Below are 24,210 nucleotides of genomic sequence, written 5' to 3'. Positions count from 1 at the left end.
AATTGGAATAATAGTGTCTACGAAGTTCTTAATCACGCCAATGCTCACTCCATCATCTCCTACTGCCTCGGAAGAGATTCTCATAATCGCCTTGTGTACTGTGCCGGTAGTGACATGTTTTAGGAAAACCTTGTCTCTCTAGAGATTGATATCTTGGGGCTGGTAATTTGTCGCTGCGTGGCAGTTTACAGCTGTTGAGAAGAAATTGTTTAATTCTTCTGCAGACGCTTGATAAACAGTGTCAGATCTTCGCTTCCCTATACCGAGACTGCGCAGCTTTTTCCACAGTGCAGCAGGTTTTGATATGCCACATACGACAGAGCGGGCATGTCTGATTTTGGCGTTCCTCACACTCTGCTTGGTTCTGTTTCGGAGTTTCCTATAAGCTTCGTACGCCTCGGGAGTTGGGTTATGCTTGAAGGCCCTATGTGCAGCATCACATTTATTTGTTAACTGGCGTAATGCAGTGGTGAGCCACGGAGTGGGAGCTCTTTTTACCTTGACAGTGCATTGAGGAGCATGTTTGTCATACAGTGCAATAATTTTGTGGCATAATTCCTGATTTTTTTTACTCACCTGTGCTCCACATATAATCAAGTTATCTATATGGAATTACTCAACATAGTTTTTTTTGTGAGCAATCCTACACTTAACTTATACATGGACAGCTGTTCAATCTAAAATATTCAGTAAAAATATGTGAAAATCAATAAAATAAAATCTGAATTGACAGTTTGAAGTCTCACATGCTGTAGCATATCAGTCAGTCCACAAGAATGTGTTGTATTACTCAGATAAATATAAGCGATAAACTTACCTACAACAACCAAACAAATCTATGACAGAAAGTCACCATCACTTGCAGTATATCTCAACATAGAGGATTTCATCATTTCTTTATGATTTGGCCATTATTTCAAATGAGTACATTTTTTTAGAAGTAGCAGATAAGAGAAAAGAAGTAAATAAATTTCTAAAGAGAGTTACAGGTTCCCCTTAGTCCTGCATGTCACTGATTTGGTAAAATTTCCAGAGAGCTATAACAGTCAGGGAAACTCTCCCTACACTGGAAATATTACTGTGATAAAGACCATGACAAGGATCAACATCAGTTTTAAGTCTGTAACATTCACGTCTGTGGATGAAATTTACACATAAAGTGTATATCTTGCAGATGCTACTGAGAATGGCAGGCGACTTGGCTGCAGAAATATTGGTTGGTTGTGGATTACATCACAACCTGGTTGTAGATTGTAGATTGTATTTTATTGGTCCTGTTGTCTACATAGCAGCTTATGCATAAGACATTGGACAAGTCAAGTTATAAATATACAGGCTGAAAGTAATTTCAAGGCATACATATTTAAGCTTACAATAATACATATTTAAGCTTACAATAATACACTTTACACACAAGTATTTATATAACACATTTCATAAATTTAAATATTCTTCAATGGAATAAAAGCAGTGATGCTGTAAATATGACTTTAGAGATTTTCCAAATGTATTGACCTCAGTGATAGCTTTTATGTTTTCAGGAAGTTTGTTATAAAGCTTAACTCCCATGTGAAAAGTACCTTTTTGGCACAGTGCTGTGCTGATTTGAGTCATATGTAAGTTCCTGTTTTGTCTGGCAAAGTGCTCATGTATATCACAGTTTTTTTGTAGCCTCTGGTCCTTGCCTATTACATTTAATTTAAAGAACAAAAGGGTTTCCATAATGTATACACACGGTAATGGGGGAATACCAGATTTCTTAAACAGGGGTTTACAAGAGTCTCTAGGCTTGCACCCAAACAAGATTCTAATGGCCCTTTTTTGTAGTTTAAAAGTGCTATTAGCTATTTTAGAGTTTCCCCAGAAGGTGACCCCATATCTAAGACGAGAATGAAAGTACGCATGATATGCATTCATTACTGTTTTCTCACTACAGCATGATTTTAATGAACAAAGAAGATAACATGTTTTGCTCAGTTCTGTATTGAGACATTCAATATGCTTATTCCATCTGATGTTACTCTGCAGCCAAAGTCCTAAGAATTTGGTTTCAGTACTGTTACCAACTGGTTCGTCATTGATAGAGACTGATGGGATAAACATGTCCTTGTTAGGAACATTGTGGAATTTTAGAGCAACGGTTTTCTTACTGTTTATTACAAGCTGGTTACTCTGTGCCCAGCTGCTAAGTTGTTTCGTGACCGTGTTTACTGTCTGCTGTAACTGTTCATCGTCGTCTCCTTTTAATAGAATCGTGGTGTCATCTGCAAATATGATTGATTTGTGTGCATCAATATTTAAGCTTAGATCATTTATGTACAGAAGAAACAGAAGGGGTCCCAATACGGATCCTTGGGGTACACCACATTTTATTTGTTTATAGTCAGGTAAGTGATTAGATACAGTTTTTAGTTCAATATCTGTGTGCTTGACGCACACTGCCTGCATACGATTTGTCAGGAAGGAACTGATCCACTTGTTGGACAGACCTCGAATACCATATCTTTCTAGCTTTGATAGCAGAATTTTATGGTCCACCATGTCAAATGCTTTTGACAAGTCAATAAAGACTCCTATTGTTTCCTGTTTTTTGTCCATCAGGTTTAGGATGGAATTGATGCACTCATAGACAGCCGTTGTCGTTGACCTCTTATTTCTGAATCCATGTTGTTCATTACATAGGGTGCTGTTTTTATTTATAAATTTCATAAGTTTCTCATACATAACTTTTTCCAATACTTTAGAGATGCAGGAGGAAATTGTGATGGGTCTGTAGTTATTTACATTGTCTTTATCCCCTTTTTTATATACAGGAATAACTTTTGATGTTTTTAACACATCAGGGAAAGTGCCTGCCTGAAGTGAGCAGTCGCATAAATGTGTGAGTACTTCAATTAGGTTTGATGCGCTCTTCTTTAACATTGTTGCAGGTATACCATCAATACCTGCCGATTTGGAATTTTTTAGTCCTTTTATTGCTTTAGCTACTTCATCTTGTGAAACAGAACTGATGTACATTGATCCTCTACATGTACTTATTTTATATTCATTTGCCTGGATGCTCTTAAAGTTTGATTGTAACATATTTTCAGCAACACCTGTGAAAAAGTTGTTAAATGTATTAGCTACTTCTAAGGGGTTTGTTACTTTTTTATTTTTATGTGATAGTGTTATATTTTTCCAAGGTTGTCTGTATTCTCCACATTCTTTTTTTATAACACTCCACATAGCCTTTGATTTATTAGCTGAATTATAAATGATTTCATCATTATGCATTATTTTTGCTGCTTTTATTACTTTTCTTAATATTTTGGAGTATTTTTTATAGTATGCGCGTACTACAGGTGAGGAATTTTTTGAGTTACATATTTCATGAAGTAGTCTTTTCTTCTGGCATGAAACCCTTATTCCCTTTGTGATCCAGCTGTTTGTTCTAGAGTTTCCCCGTATGGTTAATGTTTTCAGTGGGAATGCAAGTTCAAAGAAATGGGTTATTGTATCACTGAAAGTGTCGAATTTTTCATTTATATCATTCATTTTGTACACTCCTAGCCACTTTTCTTTCTGTAATAAGTTGTTGAAGTAGTTCACATTATGCTGATTATAGCTTCGATATGTTGTTCTAAGAGACATGTTGTTAATAATACTGCCTTGTACTTTTATGCTTAATATTTGAGCAAGGTGATCACTAAAACCTGCATTGAAAATTTTTAGTGAGGTGTTGTGTAAACTCTTCTTTACTAGAAACTGATCAAGAGCTGTTTGACAAGTTTCAGATACTCGGGTAGCTGCTTTTACTTCAGCCTTTAAATTGTAGGACGTTGCAAGGTTCAAAATGGTCTCCCTATTTCCACTATTCGTGAGGAAGTCAATATTGAAGTCACCACAGATTATCAATTCACAATCTATTTTATTTACTTTATTTAGCAATGACTCCATTTTGTTTAAGAAAAGTTCAAAATTCCCAGACGGTGATCGGTAAACTGTAGCAATAACCAGGTTGAACTGAGTAATTTTTATAGCTGCAATTTCATAATCCTTTTCGACATTTGCCCTAGTTAAGTCAGGTAGTGTAATAAAATCTACATTTTCCTTTGTGTAAATTGCTACCCCACCCTGTTTGCTGTTTTTCCTGCAGTAGTAAGCAGCCAAGACAAATTTGTTTATTTTCGTATTCTGGATTAATTCTGGGTTAAGCCAGTGCTCAGAAATGCATAACACTGAGATATCATTAAGTTCATGTGTCAATAGAACGTTAATTTCATCGATCTTATTACGCAGGGATTGCACATTATGGTGATAAATTTTTAGTTCGGGCGTATTCACGATTTGGTAATTGGGAATCATATTTACAGCATCACATACCTCTAGTTTAAATTAGGAACGTCAGCAGCGTTGTATTTTCGTTCTTCTTTCTTGTTTATTTTGTTTTCCTCGCTGTTGGAAGGATGTTCAGGAAGCTGATAAATTGTTCTATCCCTTACAAGTCTTTCTTTGATTATTTGACTAACACGATCACAAACAAATCTTTTCCCATCATAGTTCAAATGCATTCCATGCTTCGTGTGCAGATTTCCATGCAGCTTGCTTATATCCAGTACATCGCACTTAGTGTATTGAGAACACAGTTTCCTTATTTTAATGTTTGTTTTCCGAATTTCTTTGTTTACACACGAATTATAAATCAGATCATGCCTATGAGGAAGTGTGGCAACTACTGTGTTTCTGCATTTATTAGCTTGTAAAAAATTCTGTAGCGTTTTCACGCAAACCTCTGCTTCATTTTTTGCCACATCGTTTGAACCCATTATACAGACGATAAAGTCATTTTCTTGCATTAATTTCGTCTGAGAGTTAATGTCTACAACATTTTTACATCCCGCTCCCGGTTTCACTACACTAGTTACTGCTATGTCGCGATTTTTCTCACGGAGCATGCTGGATAGATTCCTGCCATGACTGTCTGCTAGTAATAGTACACTACTCTTTTTCTCTGATGATCTGTGTTTGTTGTTGACAGTATTTGAAAAAACGCTATTCATTTTCAGTTCACTGTCTTTTTCAAGTTCACGATCATTTGGAGAGTCGTTATCACAGTCACTTGTTTGCAAAACATGATATTTGTTTTTCTCCGAAAATGTGACATTTTTAGCGGACTTTGTTGTTCTTTTTGTAGTTGGAACACTATTTTTGTACGGCACTTTTACCCACTCGGACGATATATTACTTTTGTCTTGCATCACTTCACTTAGTGTTGGCTTCGATCGCAGATCCCGATTTTCTTTCTTGAGTGAGTCAATATCGCTTCTTAAGGAACTGACTATGAATTGTAAGCTAGCAATTCGTTCTTTTAGCGTTGTTATTTCAGTGTTACAATTCTTACAAACTCCCTTTTTAACAGCATAACTATAACTATTTCTCAAGTTAGATTCACACACTTCTACACTCGCGGCCATCTTGATGGTGCTCTTTGTAACCTTATCATGTACCAGGAAAAGCTATGTTTTTATAGTAACTATTATGTTGTTACATTTTATAGTTTATTTGATGCTGTTCTCATTAGTTTCCACCCTTCCAATCTGCTTTTAAATTAATATTTCTGGTTTATTTTCCATTTATTAATTTTTTCCTTTGATTTGGCAACTGCCTGAAGCTCAGTAACACTTCAGGATCTGAATTTCATCAGTCACAATTCACTGTTATTTTCAGTTCCTTTGTTATGCCTTCTACATCTCTTGTGATCTGACATTCTGAGTCACTTTGGCTTCTCAATGCCATTTTTATATCTTTCCTTAGCTCATCCCATCAAGAAAGTGAATGACAGCTTTGTGATAGGATAATTATAGGAACAAAATGCCAGATGGGAACCTTCTCTACAATATCTGCCTGTTCTCAATTTAAGGTAATTTTTGTCTTCTATTTCATTCTTCTTTCGCCACAGCTTTTCCTTGTCTTTTCTGTTGATTTCCCTAATTTTTGTCCCTATTATCCAATTCCTCTAATATCTAGCTTTGTTCTCTTCTTTTATCTCATTTGATTCATATTAACATTCATATTGAGCTTGGCTGCTACCCTCTTTGCCATTTCAGTACTCAGGTTTTCAAATTTCATCCATTGTCAATAATCCATTTTTGTTCTTGTGCAGCCTGGTAACTCTTCCTTGGAACAAAGTCCTGAGTGATGTATTCTGTAACTCTTCCTGTATTTTTAAGCCTTACCAACCTATTTTCCTATAATCTTTACCTGCTGGAAGAAAGAGCTATAGGTTCTAAAAGACAGTAATTTTATGTCTTTATATGTGTTTGTCTTGTAGTTAGGTAGACGATGGGAAATTTTACAGACATGCATTCAATTATTTTCCAAACATTAGAAAACAGGTAGAGAGACAAAGGAAGGACTTACTGGACAGTTTAACCTGGGTCCATGTGCCAATCCAGAAACTGCTCCTTGTTTGAGTGGCTGTATATATTTCGAAGGAATTGAATCTATATTTGCTGCACTATCAGGACTCCGGTCAAAAATCAATAAATCTTGGCTGTTTCCTTTTCTCTCAGCATCAGGGGTCAATGACAATGTAATTGTGACATTCTGCAGTTTGTTTCCTGAAATTATTAAATTTATGTAATTAGAAAATATAAATATGAACACACAACAAAATTTCCAGTTTCAAACAATGGAATATCCAGGATGGAAAGTAACAATATTATGAGATGGGAAGTTGTAACTCGCCATATAGGGGAGATGCTGAATCACAGATAGGCACAACAAAAAGACTCTCACAATTAAAGTTTTCAGTCATTGACCTTCGTCAACAATAGACACACATACACACACTCAGTGTGGTTTCAGCTGCCTGAGACTGCCGTCATGTGTGTGTGTGTGTGTGTGTGTGTGTGTGTGTGTGTGTGTGTGTGTGTCTTTATTGTTGACAAAGGCCAATGGCCAAAAGCTTTAATCATGAGAGTCTTTTTGTTGTGCCTACCTGCGACTCAGCATCTCCACTATATGGTGAGTAGCAACTTTCCTTCTTATAAAAACTCCAGTTTGGAATATAAAACCTAGTATGAGAAAAGTGAATCAGTTACTGTGTAGGGGAAGCAGTGAGCATTAGACAGAATTATAAACAAACATTATAGCTCAGATTTTAAACATGATTTGTCTTTGAGAGAACATACAAGCACATGAACACATGCTTGCACACATAAATTAAGTTTTGGTGGGTAAGCACTGCCAGCTGCTGTCTTTCTTTCACAAGATTGTAATTCAGCACACTACCTGAAGGCAGTGTGAAGGTACTTAGTGAACTGGTCTGTTTGTATTTTTGTTGAGTGAGATGCAAAAGCTGCAGGGCAAAACCCAGTGTTAAATAGAGAGCTCATTAATTGTATGGTGTTGCTAATAACCCCCCATCACGAAAAATTAATTAACCCCTTCACCCCATATCCTTACAACAGCCTCTTGTTCACAAACAGATCTCCCTTATTGTATCCTTTCATGATAATAATAATTCAACCAGACCTCACTGAACTGCCACAAAGGAACACTCTCTCACTTCAAATCATCATTCCTGATTAGAGCAACTTCATTGCATCCTTCACCATGATTCTGACTATCTCTTCTTGTGTCCTGAAATGAGGAATAGGTTCCCAAAAATGAAACTTCCTGGCAGATTAAAATTGTGTGCCGGACCGAGACTCGAACTCGGGACCTTTGCCTTTTGCGGGCAAGTGCTCTACCATCTGAGCTACCCAAGCATCACTCACACTCCGTCCTCACAGCTTTACTTCTGCCAGTACCTCGTCTCCTACTTTCCAAACTTTACAGAAGCCCTCCTGCAAACCTTGCAGAACTAGCAGTTCTGAAAGAAAGGATATTGCAGAGATATGGCTTAGCCACAGACTGGGGGATGTTTCCAGAATGAGATTTTCACTCTGCAGCGGAGTGTGCGCTGATATGAAAAGAAGACAAAGGTCCGGAGTTCGAATCTCAGTCCGGCACACAGTTTTAATCTGCCAGGAAGTTTCATATCAGCGCAGACTCTGCTGCACAGTGAAAATCTCATTCAGGTTCCCAAAACTCCTCTTCCTAAAAGGTAGTCTACCTCTCAATCAACTTACAAAATATCTTAGTTTATTCTTATATATCTCTTGGGGTCAGACTGTCACTATACAGGTTATATTTTTGTTTACAACCCCCATATTATTTATTTATTTGTATTTCTTTTTGATATAGTTATCAAATTACGGGTTTTACAAATGTCATACTGTGACAATGGTATATAGTACACATCATATTTGCGTACAAAGGTTTAATACATAACATACAGTGTATTCCCAATTATTTGTGTGTGGATTATCCTGTTTGAAGTTTATTTGGGAGTGGGGGAGATGTGCAATATTTTTCTCTACCAAACAATAAAAAACAACCCATCATATAACAATAAGGGCCATCACTGTTGCTTAAACAACTGTCGCATGACAACAGAGTACCATTTATATTGTTACTGACAGCATATTCCATGTACAACGAAAACAAACTCAGTTTTCTGATGTTAATTGGCATTTAAGAGTCAAGAAAGCAAGTTAAAAGAAACTTGTAAAACATATGATGGAGAGCAAAAGAAGCATGTGTTGACATTAAAACAGAAATTACTATAATCTGAAAGATTTGAGAAGGGGAAAATTGTTGCAAAAACTAAGTGCTGATCTGTGGTACTGGAATGCAGACTATTTGAGAAATTAGAAAGAATCTGCAGAAAATACAGTATTTTGTCAGGGAATTCAATTCTTGTTCTGGACCATCTGCATGATAAAGCATAATAAAGAATTAGATGCTGCGCTCTTACAATGGTTTAGCCAAAAATGATCAGAAGGTGTCATTGTTTCAGCCATGATGTGTGCCAAAAAAAAGTCAAGTTTTTCATGAAGCTCTATGTTTACAGGGAGATTTAATGGATGGATAACCAATTTCAAACATCATGGGATTTATGAACTTACACTGCAAGGAGAGTGGCTTAATTCAAATCTTGTGACAACTAATTACTTCCAGGAAGAGTACCAGAAATTTGAGGAAGAAGACAATTTCACAACAGACAAAATTTATAATGCAGACAAAAATGGTCCATATAGGAAACATCTACCAACCAGAACCCTTGCTTTTAAGAGCAAAGTTCATGTTCCTAGATACAAGTGGTCTAAAGGACGCATTACAAATTTGTGAACCACTAATTCTTCTGGAAACAACAAAGTGAAACTATTTGAGATTAGAAAATCAACAAGCCCTCAGAGTTCAAGGACGTCACACCTACAGATCTCACTGTACATTATTACAGTCAAAAAGAAGTATGGATGGATAGTGAAAGTTACAAAAACTTGTTTCACACACACATTTTATACCAGAGGTTTGACAGTTTCTAAAGGGAGGTGAAAGGATTGCCACAGAAGACTGTTCTATTGCTTGTTAACATCACAATGAAAGGATTCTATTATATGATGATGGTCTCATCATAACTACGTTTTTACCTCCTAACATGACTGCCATCATACAGCCAATGGATCAAAGCATAATTGCAACAATTAAACTGGGCTGATAGACTGTGAATGCTAATAGATGATGATTTGGTGGTATTATACAAGAAGCTGACAATTCCAGATTCCATACATGGGATTTCTGATGCCTGGTAGGAAGTCAAGCCACATACACTAGTTTGATCATGGAGGAAAATTCTTCTGGATATAGAAGAAAGTGATTTTCATGGTTTCAGTAATGAAGAAATATCAACTGCACAAATAATGAGCTGTTGACTGGTTTAAATGGTTTTGAGGATGTCGATGAAGAAAACTTGAATGACTGGCTGAGGACTGACACATCTAACTCTGGCTTCCAGCACATGTGTGTCACCAAAATTGTAACTGCTGTTTCACAACAAAACAAAGAAGGGGACAGTGAATATAAAAATGGTGATGAAGAGAAAGGCCCTGTCAGTCATTGTACCCCACTGTAATGTGTTAATACTCTTCTAGATTACATGGGGACAGACGGAGTTTCAGTATAATGACATTATTGCTAAAAAAAAAAATTTGAAATTACATGCAAAAAAATGTCACCTACTCTCAGAAGCAAAGCAATATCATAGACTATTTTAAGAAATAAACAGGCCAACAGTACCTATGCACAGAACTTGGAGAAACTTTCAAACACAGAATACATGTTCGAAAATATCTCTATTACTATTGTTTTTTAATTATTTGTGCACCTTCTCCCCGGCATTGAGCCCAAATAATTGGGAGTCTACTGTATTACCTACAGAGGTTAATATGTAATATATACAGAATAGAATTATTTCAGTGAATAAAGACATTTATTTACAAGAAAAGTATTTAATTTTATTTTAAATGGGTTGCCTACATACACTATTATTTATTCTGTCAATTTGTTGTATCACATTGAGCCACTGATATATAAATTCTGGTATGGTATTTTTAATTTTTTCTTTTATCTGTGATAACCATGCTTATTTCTTATGTTGTGATTATGTTCATCATAACATATGGGTATGTTGCCCCGATAGCTTACAAAAAATGTTATAAGTCAATATATAGACAATAATTATACAGTAATCTATTTATTTTTGATAAGGGCATCACAATAGGATTTCCTGTATCCCAGACCATGTATCAGCCTAACAGCTCTTTTTTCTAGTACCAGTATTCTGTCCAGCAGCACATACCCACAGTTCTGTTCCATAATTTATAAATGGGAAAATTATCCCAAAGTAAACTGTTTTTAGTGTTTTACGAGGGCCATTCAGAAAGTAACCTCTGGTTGATTTAAAAAAATACACCAAGTTAAATAAAAATATTTTAATATATACATCTTACAACTACATCTTTGCACTATTTTTCTACATAGTCTCCATAGCGATTGAGGCACTTATCGTATCTCTTCACAAGCTTTGAAATTCCTTCTGCATAAAAATCACCCGCTTGTGCCTGGAGCCAGCCTGTGACCGCATCTTTGAGCTCTTCGTTGTCATCAAACCGCTGTGACCCGAGCCATTTCTTCAAATGCATGAAGAGGTGATAATCACTTGGCGCCAGGTCTGGGCTGTAAGGTGGATGGTTGATAACGTCCCACTTGAAGGACTCAAGAAGGGCCGTTGTTCTGCAAGCAGAGTGAGGACGGGCGTTATCGTGCAAAAAAACGATACCGGAAGTCAGCATACCACGGCGTTTGTTCTGTATAGCCCGTCGTAACTTTTTTATTGTTTCACAGTACACGTCTTGATTAATGGTCATACAACGTTCCATGAATTCAACCAACAACACTCCTTTGGCATCCCAAAACACCGTTGCCATCAGTTTTCTGGCAGAAAAATCTTGCGAGGCTTTTCTTGGTTTGGTAGGCGAATTTGAATGTGCCCACATCTTTGATTGTTCTTTTGTCTCAGGGTTCACGTACTTAATCCAGGTTTCGTCACCGGTCACGATTCTGTTTAACAATGGTTCTCCTTCGTCCTCATAACGTGACAGAAAGTTTAATGCAGAGGCCATTCTTTGAGTTTTGTGGTGGTCGGTAAGAATTTTGGGCACCCATCGTGCACAGAACTTACGGTAACCCAATCTTGCTGTCACTATCTCATACAAGAGAGTCTTATAAATCTGTGGAAAACCAGTAGACAACTCCGACATTGAGAAACGTCGATTTTCACGAACTTTTGCATCAACTGTCTGAACGAGTTCGTCAGTCACCAATGATGGTCTACCACTCCTCTCTTCATCATGAACGTTTTCTCGTCCACTTTTAAATAAACGTACCCATTCACGGACAACTCCTTCACTCATAGCTCTTGGTCCGTACATGGCACAAAGCTCACGATGAATAGCTGCTGCAGAATATCCTTTGGCTGTGAAAAACCTTATGACAGCACGCACTTCACATTTGGCGGGGTTTTCTATTGCAGCACACAATTCAAACTGCCACAAAAACTAAACTAGCACAGGTACGACATTCACTCGACCACGGCTTGATGCCGACTGACCTGTTGAGTGCGTGAACGCACAGATGGCGTCGTTAGTCCCCCCACAACCCGCACTGTGACCAATCGGAGGTTTCTTTCTGAACCGCCCTCGTATTATATACAAGTGCAATGCACTGCTTATTTTCCTGCATATCTAGTTAACATGGTTTTCCCATGGAAGATTGCCATATGAGTCCAGACCAAGGACTTTAGAATCTGTTGATTTCTCTTGCCCCATTTTGATAATTTATTTTTTTGCACTGTTAAAGTTTTTTAGGTAAACAGATAAGATTTTTCTCACCCCATGAACCATAGACCTTGCCATTGGTAGGGAGGCTTGCATGCCACAGTGATACAGATAGCCATACCAATGGTGCAAGCCCAATGGAGGGGCATCTGTTGATAGGTCAGACAAACTCATGGTTCCTGAAGAAGGGCAGCAGCCTTTTCAGTAGTTGCGGGGGCAACAGTCTGGATTATTGACTGATCTGGCCGTGTAACATTAACCAATATGGCCTTGCTGTGCAGATACTGTGAAAGGCTGAAAGCAAGGGGAAACTACAGCCGTAATTTTTCCTGAGGGCATACAGCTTTGCTGTATGGTTAAATGATGATGGTGTCCTCTTGGGTAAAATATTCTGGAGGTAAAAGAGCCCCCATTCAGATCTCCAGGCGGAGACTACTCAGGAGGATGTCATTATCAGGAGAAAGAAAACTGGCATTCTATGGATCAGAGCATGGAATGTCAGTTCCTTAATCAGGCAAGTAGGTCAGAAAATTTAAAGGGAAGTGGTTATGTTACAGTTAGATACAGTGGGAATTAGTGAAGTTCGGTGGCAGGAAAAACAAAACTTCTGGTCAGGTGAATACAGGGTTATACATGCAAAATCAAATAGGGGTAATGCAGGAGTAGCTTTAATAATGAATTAAAAAAATAAGAGAATGGGTCAGCTACTACAAACATCATAGTGAACACATTATTGTAGCCAAGATAAACATGCAGCCCACGCCTACCACAGTAGAACAAGTTTATATGCCAACTCGCACCACAGATGACGAAGAGACTGATGAAATGTATCATGGGATAAAAGGAATAAAGATGGTATTAAGTGAATATGGAATGGGGTAATGAAGGAAAGAGGAAGCCCTTGGTAGAATTTTGCACAGAGCATAACTTAATCATAGCAAACACTTGGTTTAGGAATTATAAAAGAAGGTTGTATGCATGGAAGAGGCCTGGAGACATTAGAAGGTTTCTGATAGATTATATAATGGTAAAACAGAGATTTAGGAACCAGGTTTTAAATTCTACGACATTTCTAGGTGCAGACGTGGATTCTGGCCACAGTATATTGGTAATGAACTGTAGATTAAAACTGAAGAAACTGCAAAAAGGTTGGAATTTAAGGAGATGGGACCTGGATAAACTGAAAGAACCAGAGGTTGTAGAGAGTTTCAGAGACAGCATTAGGGAACGACTGACAGGAACAGGAAAAAGAAACACAGTAGAAGAAGAATGGGTAGCTTTGAGAGATGAAATAGTGAAGGCAGCAGAGGATCAAGTACGTAAAAAGACAAGGACTAGTAGAAACCCTTGGGTAACAGAATAGATATTGAATTTAAATGATGAAAGGAGAAAATACAAAAATGCAGTAAATGAAGCAGGCAGAAAGGAATACAAATGTATCAAAAATGAGATCAACAGGAAGTGCAAAATGGATAAGCAGGGATGGCTATAGGACAAATGTAAGGATGCAGAAGCATGTATCACTAGAGGTTAGATAGATACTGTCTACAAGAAAATTAAAGAGACTTTTGGAGAAAAGAGAATATCAAGAGCTCAGATGGAAACCCAGTTCTAAGCAAAGAAGGGGTATATAGAGCGTCTATACAAGGGTGGTGTACTTGGTTCAAATGGCTCTGAGCACTATGGGACTCAACTGCTGAGGTCATAAGTCCCCTAGAACTTAGAACTACTTAAACCGAACTAACCTAAGGACATCACACACATCCATGGCCAAGGCAGGATTCGAACCTGCGACCGTAGTGGTCGTGCGGTTCCAGACTGTAGCACCTAGAACCGCTCGGCCACTCCGGCCGGCGGTGGTGTACTTGACGACAATATTATGGAAATGGAAGAGCATGTAGATGAAGATGAAATGGGAGATATGATAATGCGTGAAGAATTTCACAGAGCACTGAAAGACCTAAGTTGGAAAAATTCCCCAGGAGTAGACAACATTCCATTAGAACTATTGATAGCCTTGGGAGAGCCAGCCCTGACAAAACTCTACCATCTGGTGAGCAAGACGTATGAGACAGGCAAAATACCCCCAGACTTCAAGAAGAATATAATAACTCCAATCCCAAAGAAAGCAGGTGTTGACAGATGTGAAAATTACTGAACTATCAGATTAATAAGTCACGGTTGCAAAATACAGACATGAATTCTTTACAGACGAATGGAAAAACTGGTAGAAGCCAACCTCGGGGAAGATCAGTTTGGATTCTGTAAAAATGTTGAAACACCTGAGGCAATACTGACCCTACAACTTATCTTAGAAGATAGATTAAGGAAAGGCAAACCTATGTTTCTAGCATTTGAAGACTTAGTGAAAGCTTTGACAATGTTGACTGGAATACTTTCTTTCCAATTCTGAAGGTGACTGGTGTAAAATAAAGGGAGTGAAAGGCTCTCTACGATTTGTACAGAAACCAGATGGCAGTTATGAGAGTTGAGGGGCATGAAAGGGAAGCAGTGGTTGGAAATGGAGTAAGACAGGGTTGTAGTCTACCCCCAAGTTTATTCAATCTGTATATTGAGCAAGCAGTAAAGGAAACAGAAGAAAAATTTGGAGTAGGAATTAAAATCCATGGAGAAGAAGTAAAAACTTTGAAGTTTGACGATGACAATGTAATTCTGTCAGAGACAGTAAAGGACCTGGAAGAGCAGTTGAATACAATGGACAGTGTCTTGAAAGGAGGATATAAGATGAGCATTAGCAAAAGTGAAGGATACTGGAATGCAGTCTAATTAAATCAGATAGTGCTGAGGGAATTAGATTAGGAAATGAGCCACTTAAAGTAGTAGATGAGTTTTGCTATTTGGAGAGCAAAATAACTGATGATGGTCGAAGTAGAGAGGATATAAAATGTAGACTGGCAATGGCAAGAGAAGCATTTCTAAAGAGGAGAAATTTGTTGAAATCGAGTGTAGATTTTAGTGTCAGGAAGTCTTATCTACAAGTATTTGTATGGAGTGTAGCCAGGCATGGGTATGAAACATGGACAATAAATAGTATAGAAAAGAAGAGAATAGAAGCTTTCAGAATGTGGTGCTACAGAAGAATGCTGAAGACTAGATGGGTAGATCACATAACTAATGAAGAGGTACTGGAAAGAATTGGGGAGAAGAGGAATTTGTGGCACAACTTGACTAGAAGAAGCAATCAGTCAGTAGGACACATTCTGAGGCATCAAGGGATTACCCAATTTAGTATTGGAGGGCAATGTGGAGGGTAAAATCTTAGAGGGAGACCAAGAGGCGAATACACTAAGCACATTCAGAAGGATGTAGGTTGCAGTACTTACTTGGAGATGAAGAAGCTTGCACAGGATAGAGTAGGATGGAGAGCTGCATCAAACCAGTCTCTGGATTGAAAACCACAACATCAGGTAAGAATTTAACAAATATGTGCATGATATTGCATGCCCTCAGTTTCTGCAAGAGAACTGCATGCTTCACCAGGTCAAAGACGTTTTGAGAGCAAAAAATATGCCTACAGTATGCTTTCTTTCATCCAGATAGCTATAAATTTAATGCAGAAATTCTGTGACAGCTGTTACTGTGCTGCGATCTTTTGAAATTCATGTTGGTTTTCTGTGAGGAGACAATTTTTAGTGAAAAAGGCACCATGCTGTGCCAGCATCATTGATTCAAAAATCTTACTAAATGTAGGAATCAGTGATACTGATGTGTAGTTTGAGGCTTCATCCTCTGTTCCTTTTTTATGTATTGCTCTGACAGTGCTCCTTTTCAGGACCTTAGGACACATGCCTTCTTTCATGCTACAAGGGATGAGACATGTAACTGGTTTAACTACAATATTTGTGAATTTTTAATTTCTGAGCTGGAGAGACTGTACCAATCACTTGTATGTGTGTTTTTAGCTGCAGAGTTATTTTACAACTTCTAGTTCTTTTACTTCCTCAAATTCAAAGCCCTTGTTGTTGTGTAGCAGAGTATTGGGATGTTAAGTGGATATGTGTCTGGAATTATGGTGCCAGTTAGGAAGATAAAATATTTGTTAATGATATTATAAACAGTTTTTTAGTCTTGTATCAGTTGTTCTACAAATCTGATATTTATTGCTTTCCAGGTGTGTTTCTAAATGTTTTACAGTCTTTGTTCATGAGATTCCAGGACAATGGCTTACATTTGCTACTGATTCACTGTGGACTTGTTACCCGAGATTTGGGAGTACTGATTTGAAACTTTACTTAGCACTGATACATTTTTCATTGAAAATGAACAGCCCATATGATTTGCACATCGTACAGAGGTCGTGGATATTCTCTCTAAGCATGACTAATCTAGCTGGTTGTTTTAATTTAACTTCTTTATCTCACTGATTGAGAAATGTTTTTGTTTTAACTGGACAAAAAGAGTTAAAATGACTCTCATTCCATTTATTATTATATCTTTCTAACTGACAGGCACTGTCACAACTGTCTCTAGCTAGTGTATTTTTGAATCTGATTATGTTGCAATATTCCAACACATGTATCAATTACCACCTCAGTTCCGAATGCTTTAACCGCCATTACTTCTAACATTCTGTGTTGTAATTAAAAAAAAGTATATAAATATCACTAAATATTATTAAATATGAAAACACTTTTTAAAGTGATATAACATGATTGCATTATAAAATATGTTCTCTGCTTACATGAATTTTTAGGCTATCGGACTTCATTTCTACTTCTTCAATTGTAACTGCAGGAAGCGGCCTTCAAGTACACCAGCACTTGTCAGACTTAAGAAAATCCTCCTTACTTGGTTTCATGTCACTTGAATAAGAAATACTTAATACTGGTATCAAATTTCTTTCTTATTTCAAACATGTGATACAAAATACTCGTAGCCCATCATCCTCCGCACAGCACTACTTAATAATAAATTTTAATTTTAGGTTATCCTAGGGGTCTTTAACCATGTACTTATACAATTGTCCCCACACTGAACATTGACATGTTATGGAGACGTACAGCGTTTTTTTTTAATTATATATTTACATTTGCTGATAGGGTCGATGCCCTTTATTTGTCGACTTCCCTTTAATTTAATGGAATGGATATTTCAGCTTATCCTACATATTTAAAATTTCTGCTAGAAATTAAAAGGTTATATACATAATATGACAGTCCATTACATATTTGAATTCAGTGCACTAACAATAATGTTCAGTTTGCTTCATTCTCGCTGCCGGGTTTCATGCTGGCACACTGGCCAATTTGGCGTCTTAAGAGCTAGACGCTAACAGTCAACATGCTAGATGCTACTGTTGCACATGCGTGCACTCGCTTTCTTAGTGTTGATTTCACATTGAGTGTCACACTTTCCCCTGAGTGTCACATATCAAAGAATTGCCGTGGCATTTGTCTTCACGTTCTGGGTGCAGTGGGTTTGCGCTTATTGTTCAAAATCTGATGCTGTGGCAGAAGATCTCAATTTTTATGGCCCAGGCATCATTATTACTCATCGTACTCACATTTTCAGCGGAGAGAACCCTGACCAACAGCATCTGGCAATGAGGTAAGTACCTGCTCGAACAACTCTAGTTCACTTGTTAAAGTGTCAAGCATTGTGAGCCACAATACTCGTAAATTATTCCGTTGCCCACACATGGTAATGTCACCAAACTTGACCATCCATTTGTTGAAAGACACATAAGCTGTCCAAAACGTAGTATAAATTGTTTGTCCTTAAAGTTCATTTCCTCATATGGAGTTTGGTTTCCAATGAAAATTCATACAAGTATTGAGTTACAACAGAATATAACTTGATAGATTATACCTATGGCTGACATTCCATCCATTGCTTATACTACAAACATGAATTTTTCAAGTTTTAAAATGTCACAAATTTTTCATTAACTGGGTTCTGTTACTATAGTTTGTTTGTTAGTTTCAATTTCTCTTCATTTACATCACATGTACAAATTAATTACATATAACATTATTATGACACAATACAAGCATATGATACATTTATGCTTCATTTTATATATAGGCTTTGATCACTTATGGGAGATCATTTCTTACTTAGGTAGAGGAGGGAGAAAAACCTTTGAAATAGGACCAAAACATCGCGCATTGCTGGCCTAACTACACTTGGCGCTGCCTCTTTGTTTGGGAGGGAATAAAGGAAATACTCATCTACTGGTTCAAGGATTTATGGGGAAATGTTACTCATACAATGATAGACTAGTTGCCAAGGAACTTTTGTTTCATTGAAATAATGTGTACTGACTAATCATTCATGTAGTATCAAGTTGTTTCTTCATGTGTTAGTGCTGTTTACTTCACTTCATGTGTAGCTTAGTGCAAAACATGATGTTTTAACCACTGAAGACTTATTTTTCTTGAATACCTAGAAATGTTATTCAAGCTTTCATGTGACATGATAAGATTAACTGGTTTTTGTAAAATCACACTCTTCAATGTTTGTGTGTACTCTGCAGTGATACTGATAACTGTCATGGAGATACATTGCGATGATGTATATTTCATTTTTCATTTGCCTTAAGACCTTTGTATAATTATCCTTATAACTAAATTGTTTGCTCAAGGTGTAACCCATTTCTTCATTTGGTACATGCTACTCTCGACATAATTCTCTTCTTCTGCGTCGTGACAATGCACTGGTCGCTGAAAGAGAAAAACTTAAAACGAACATGAAACTAATTGAATTTCATAGCTCAGTGGCCACTGATACATTTGGTCACTGTATACGTCCACAGATATTTCCATACTTAGTTTAAATTCATAGACATTCGTTTATTCTGCTACTCATTATGATCATTTATGCTACAAAGAAAATTATTTGACACTGCTCACAGTATTTTGCCATCAGTCCTTAGCTTACACATCTCATATAGTTTTTCATAATGCTTCCTTTTGCCTGTGAATATGTTGTATATAGCTTAGTATTTAATTAAATCTCAGTGTACATATATCAACAGGTTCCTTAGTTCTTAGATAGAAGCTGTAATTGTGTAGTATTTCCATTTACTTTGTGTTTAAGTTAAGTACTCGTATATATCACATTCCTATTTGGTTGTGCCTTCTGTCAGCTGTCGCACACGTGCACAGGTCAATGACTCCTCTCCTACTACTGATGTCAGTGCATATTGTTGAAAATAGACAGCTGAGCCATAAGCTAACTTCGTTTATACTTTCACTTCGCATGAAGTGGAGTGTTACTTCTCATTGCTGTTAATTTTATGCCTACGTGTACACATCAGAAGAATTACTTAGGCCAATACAAATTACTTTATCTTAAAATACTTTCCAGAAGAAATATTTGACTTAGAGTTATGTACACCACGTGCAATTATCTAGTGATAGAAAGGAAAAATACTACCTAGCTTCATCATTCTATTAAAGCTTTTATGTCTTTGTGGGGGTAGAGACCCTTGTCTCTTCCTATTTTCTCATAAACTAACCTGTACGTCCTGGGGTATGGTATTTTGGAAATTACATATGGTCCTGAATAGAGTAATTGCCACTTCTTACTCAGTTTGCCAATTTTTGTGGATTTAGGGTGTGTCCGTAAGAGGACTCACTGTCTTCAAAAAATTGTGTAACATGTTTCAGTTTCTTGTTATAAATTTTCTTTCTATACTTGGCCCTGTTTTCTAGTGTGACAATGGCTTGCTTCATTTTGTCTTTAAGAGTCATTTCTGTAGTGGGTATCTTTGGTATTGGTAACTCCCAATCATTCGTTTGTTTTGTCTGGAACATCAATTCATTTCACAAAACCTGTTGAAAAATGTGGAACATTATTGACAACTTGCATGAAGGAAGTTACGTACTCTACCCGTCGGGTGTGTTTGTGAGGGATGTACATCCTAATAAACCAGTTACATTCTTTATAAAGACTCATTCAATTGGGCTTGCTTCTGGGTGAAAAAGGCATACTAGTATATGCTTTACACCCTGTGGGATCATATCCTCCATCTGCGATCTTGCTGTTGTATAATTTTCTTTTGCTTACAAAACTTACAGTAATCAGGCTGTTGTGTTATACCTTGCATTAATAACATTTTGATTTCTGCATCTTGCTCTGTTAATTCATAATAGTTTACATGTTAAAAGAAATGGCAGTGACTGATGGTCACAGTAAACTTTGGTATTTGTGCCCCACAAAAAATAATGCCCGTATCACAGCTAAACTCTCCAATTCTGACATGCAGTAAGATCTTTCTGCTCCTGATAATGTACGACTAGCAAAACTGATGATCCTGGGTACTTCTTTATCTTCTTCTTCTCGCATATGGAATAAGCATGCCCGCCCCTGAGATGAGGCTCCTGTGCACAGACAAAAATCCTTGGACATATCAGGGTGGCTAAGAATGATTGCATTGACTAATAGCTGCTTAGTATTATTAAAGTCCTCTTGACACTTATCATCCCATAACCAAAGCCTATTTTTTCATAACAAGTTGAACAATGCATCACTGTTCATCAGTTGCTGTGGTACAAATTTACGACAAAAGGGTGCTAGTCCTGAAAAAGCTTTTAGTTGTTTTTTATTCCTTGGAGCTAGACAAGTTCACAAGGCATCAACTTTTTTCAGATCAGGTAATATACTTTGTTCTGATACAACATGTCCTAAAAATTTGACTTGCTCCTTTCCAAAAATAGATTTTTTTTAAACTGGCTGTAACTCCATAATCTGAAACTGTTGAAGCACCTGTGCAATGAGTCTGATATGCTCGAACCAAGTGGGTGTGGCTATTAGCATGTTGTCTACATAAACAGTGACTTTACTAAGCAATTCTGGTCCCAAAACCTTGCCCGATGCAGATATAAACACTCCAGCACTAATGTTCAGTCCAAAAGGTAGAACACAGAATTTGTAACTTCTGCCTCCACCATCAAATGCTGTTTATTTTTGGCATTCTTTGTGGAGCTTTATTTGCCAGTAGGATATCTTGAAATCGAGTATACTGAAATATTTTCTACTGCAAAACTTTAGAAGCTGTTTGACCAAGTTGTCTGGTCTTATGCATACTGGTACTATAATCTAGCATCGAGAACTAATCTTACAGAACCATCTGGTTTACCTACTGGTAATATAGGACTACAATTGGGTGGAAAAGAAGGTTGTATAATTCCCCATTTAATCATGTGATTGATCTCTTCCCTTACTGCCTCTCGTTTTGCCCATGGAACAGGACATGTCTTACACAAAATATTTCATGTGGATAGACTTCACATTTATATTCATAGTCTTTGATTACTCCTGGCTCCTTACTGAAAACATCTGCATACTTAAATAACACATTAGAAAGTTGTTGTTGTTGCATGTCATTTAGTACTTGTGATTCACTTAGTTTCTGCTCTGTCATTTGGTAACTAACCTCAGTATTTGCTTCTTGTTCAGTATCAGATTTCTTTGTGAAATATACAGCTGGAAAGGAATATTATACTACTACATTTGACTCTGGTTTGTTTTTGTTACTTTCATTAGGTGTTTTGACTAAATCAATAGAAAAAAATCTGATTCTTTACATAAAAGTGGCATTTACCATTACCTCTGTCAATCTGTGTTTTGTATGTTCTAAATGTATTCATGCCAATAAGACAATTAACTATAAGTTTGTAAATTATAAGAAAGTTGCACTTCACTGTATGTTGTTCAATTTGTAATGGAATAAATGACTGATTCTTAACCAATTTAGTCTTACTGCCTGTAGTACTTTGCACCTTGCAATTTTGTACAGAGAATGTTGAAATTTGCGTCCCTTCTTCAATTCACAAAGAAATGCATTTGACATTAGATTCGTAGTTGAACCTGTATCTAAAATTAACTTTGTGTCAATATTAAATATTTTCACCTTAATATTGCTTATGTTTTTTGTTCTTGAATTCTACTGTATCTAACTCATACTGATACAAATCATCCTTGATTTCACCTTGTTTGTCAAACCTTATGAAACATGTTTGTAGTTTTGCTTTGCCCCCATTCCCTGAGAGGTCAATAGCCTGGGGCTTAACTATGACCGGTTGGTCTTTTCCAATGGCATAGTGTGACTTAATTCATTACTTGGAGTAATTTCAGTTAGTTGCACTGTGTATGTACTGTGCCAATTTGCGTCATTAGCTGCTGTGCAGTTATTTTGCTACCCAAAGGTTGGCTGCAGTACAGCGTAACACATGGAGGCATTGTTGCCGTGCATCAGCCACTGCAGTGGCTGACTGTTCCTGCTTATGTTCGGCATAGGACCATGTGATGATGAATTGTAGTTTGCTTGTGTGTTGAAATTACCCCTGTTGTTCTGAAAATTTCTTTTAAATAATTTGTTTTTTCCGTTCCTGTTACCGTACTCATTACCTCTGGGTATGTGATTTCGCTCTTGTGTGTACCATCCTAGCTGTGTGTTTAGATCACGTTTTACTTACTGATTTACGTAACTATGTTGTTGTTGTGCCTGATTTTCTGTTGCTCTAATGCATACAGGTCTTTCCTCATAGAAGTTGATAAAATCAAGCACAGACAGAAAATATTCAGTGTTATGCTCTGTCATTGTGACTAATTTTATCTAATGTGCAATGGTAAACAACTTTTCAAAATTTTTAACACATCTACCTGTGATATTGGGTTTCGCAGTAGTGTGTCTTGTTCAGGTATTTTTCAAAGAATCCACGTAGGCTACCATATTTGCCATTAAATGGTGTGGGCTTGAAAACCTTGCGTCCGAGTCTTTCTTGAACCACTTCAGACCAATATTTAAAAGCTTCTTCAAATTCGACAATATCACAGAAATTTCTTACTATAACAATAATTAACAAACCCTACTCACAACCGGTACCCTTAAGTCCTGGCACACAGGTTGACAGTTGTAATAAAAAAAAATAATAAATATTACTAAGTATTATTAAATATACATATGAAAACACTTTTTAAACTGATATAACATGATTGTGTTATTAAGTATTCTGTGCTTATATGAATTTTTAGGCTATCGGACTTCGTTTCTTACTTTGTCAATCGTAGCTGCAGGCAGAGGACTCTCAGTACACCGGCATTTGTTTGGTTAAGAAAATCCTACTTACTTGGTTTCACTTCACTTGAATAACAAATACTTAATACTAGTATCAAATTTCTTTCTTATTTCAAACATGTGTGATACAAAATACTCGTAGCCATTCATTCTCCACACGGCACTACTTAACAGAACTTCTACATACAAGAGAGTGTGTAAAAACAAAATCATGTACAAAAAATTGAATGAATGTTTTGTTTCATTTGTCTGCGCCTTACTGTGCACTCATAATTAATGTCTTTGCCAATGCTTGTGATTGATCAGTGTTTCATTTTGTGGTTTTTAATAAATCTTAATTTTACGATATCCTGGGGGACTTTCACAATGTACTTAAACAATTCACTGAACATCTGTATGTGACAGGTGTGTAGGACATTGCAGAGTGTTGTCGTACACATCTATATCGACATCTACATCTACACTACATACTCTGCAAATCACTGTGTGGCAGAGGGTACCCTGTATCATTACTAGTCATTTCCTTTCCTATTCCACTCACAGATAAGAGTGAGGGAAAAACAACTGTCTGTATACCTCCTTATGTCCCCTAATTTCTTGTATCTTATCTCTGTGGTCCTTAAGCAAAATGTATGCAGGCAGCACTAGGATTGTTCTGCAGTCAATTTCAAGTGCCAGTTCCTCAAAAAGAATATCACCTTCCCTCCAGTGCTTCCCATTTGAGTTCCCGAAGCATTTCCATAACACTTGCGTGTTGTTCAAACTACTGGTAACAAACTAGCAGCCCACCTCTGTATTGCTCTGACATCTTCCTTCAATATGATATGGTGCAGATCCCATACAACTGAGCAATATTCAAGAACAAATAGCACTACCATTCCCAAAACATATATATTTCCA

General features: G+C 37.0%; 1 protein-coding gene across 5 annotated transcripts in view; it reads right to left on the bottom strand.

Moving 5' to 3' along the window:
* Window positions 1-24,210, bottom strand: part of LOC126471512 (ribosome-releasing factor 2, mitochondrial) — a 239,993-nt gene that overhangs the window by 47,261 nt on the left and 168,522 nt on the right. For all 5 annotated transcript variants that reach the window (XM_050099755.1, XM_050099761.1, XM_050099747.1 and 2 more), the window contains one exon: window positions 6,403-6,602. In XM_050099755.1, coding sequence (XP_049955712.1) covers window positions 6,403-6,602 — 200 coding nt within the window. The remainder of the gene's footprint in view (window positions 1-6,402; window positions 6,603-24,210) is intronic.

This window comes from Schistocerca serialis, chromosome 1 (assembly GCF_023864345.2).
Source record: "Schistocerca serialis cubense isolate TAMUIC-IGC-003099 chromosome 1, iqSchSeri2.2, whole genome shotgun sequence".
NCBI lineage: Eukaryota > Metazoa > Arthropoda > Insecta > Orthoptera > Acrididae > Schistocerca > Schistocerca serialis.
The sequence above is the reverse complement of the archived record's forward strand: the minus strand, read 5'-3'. Positions and strand labels throughout refer to the sequence as shown.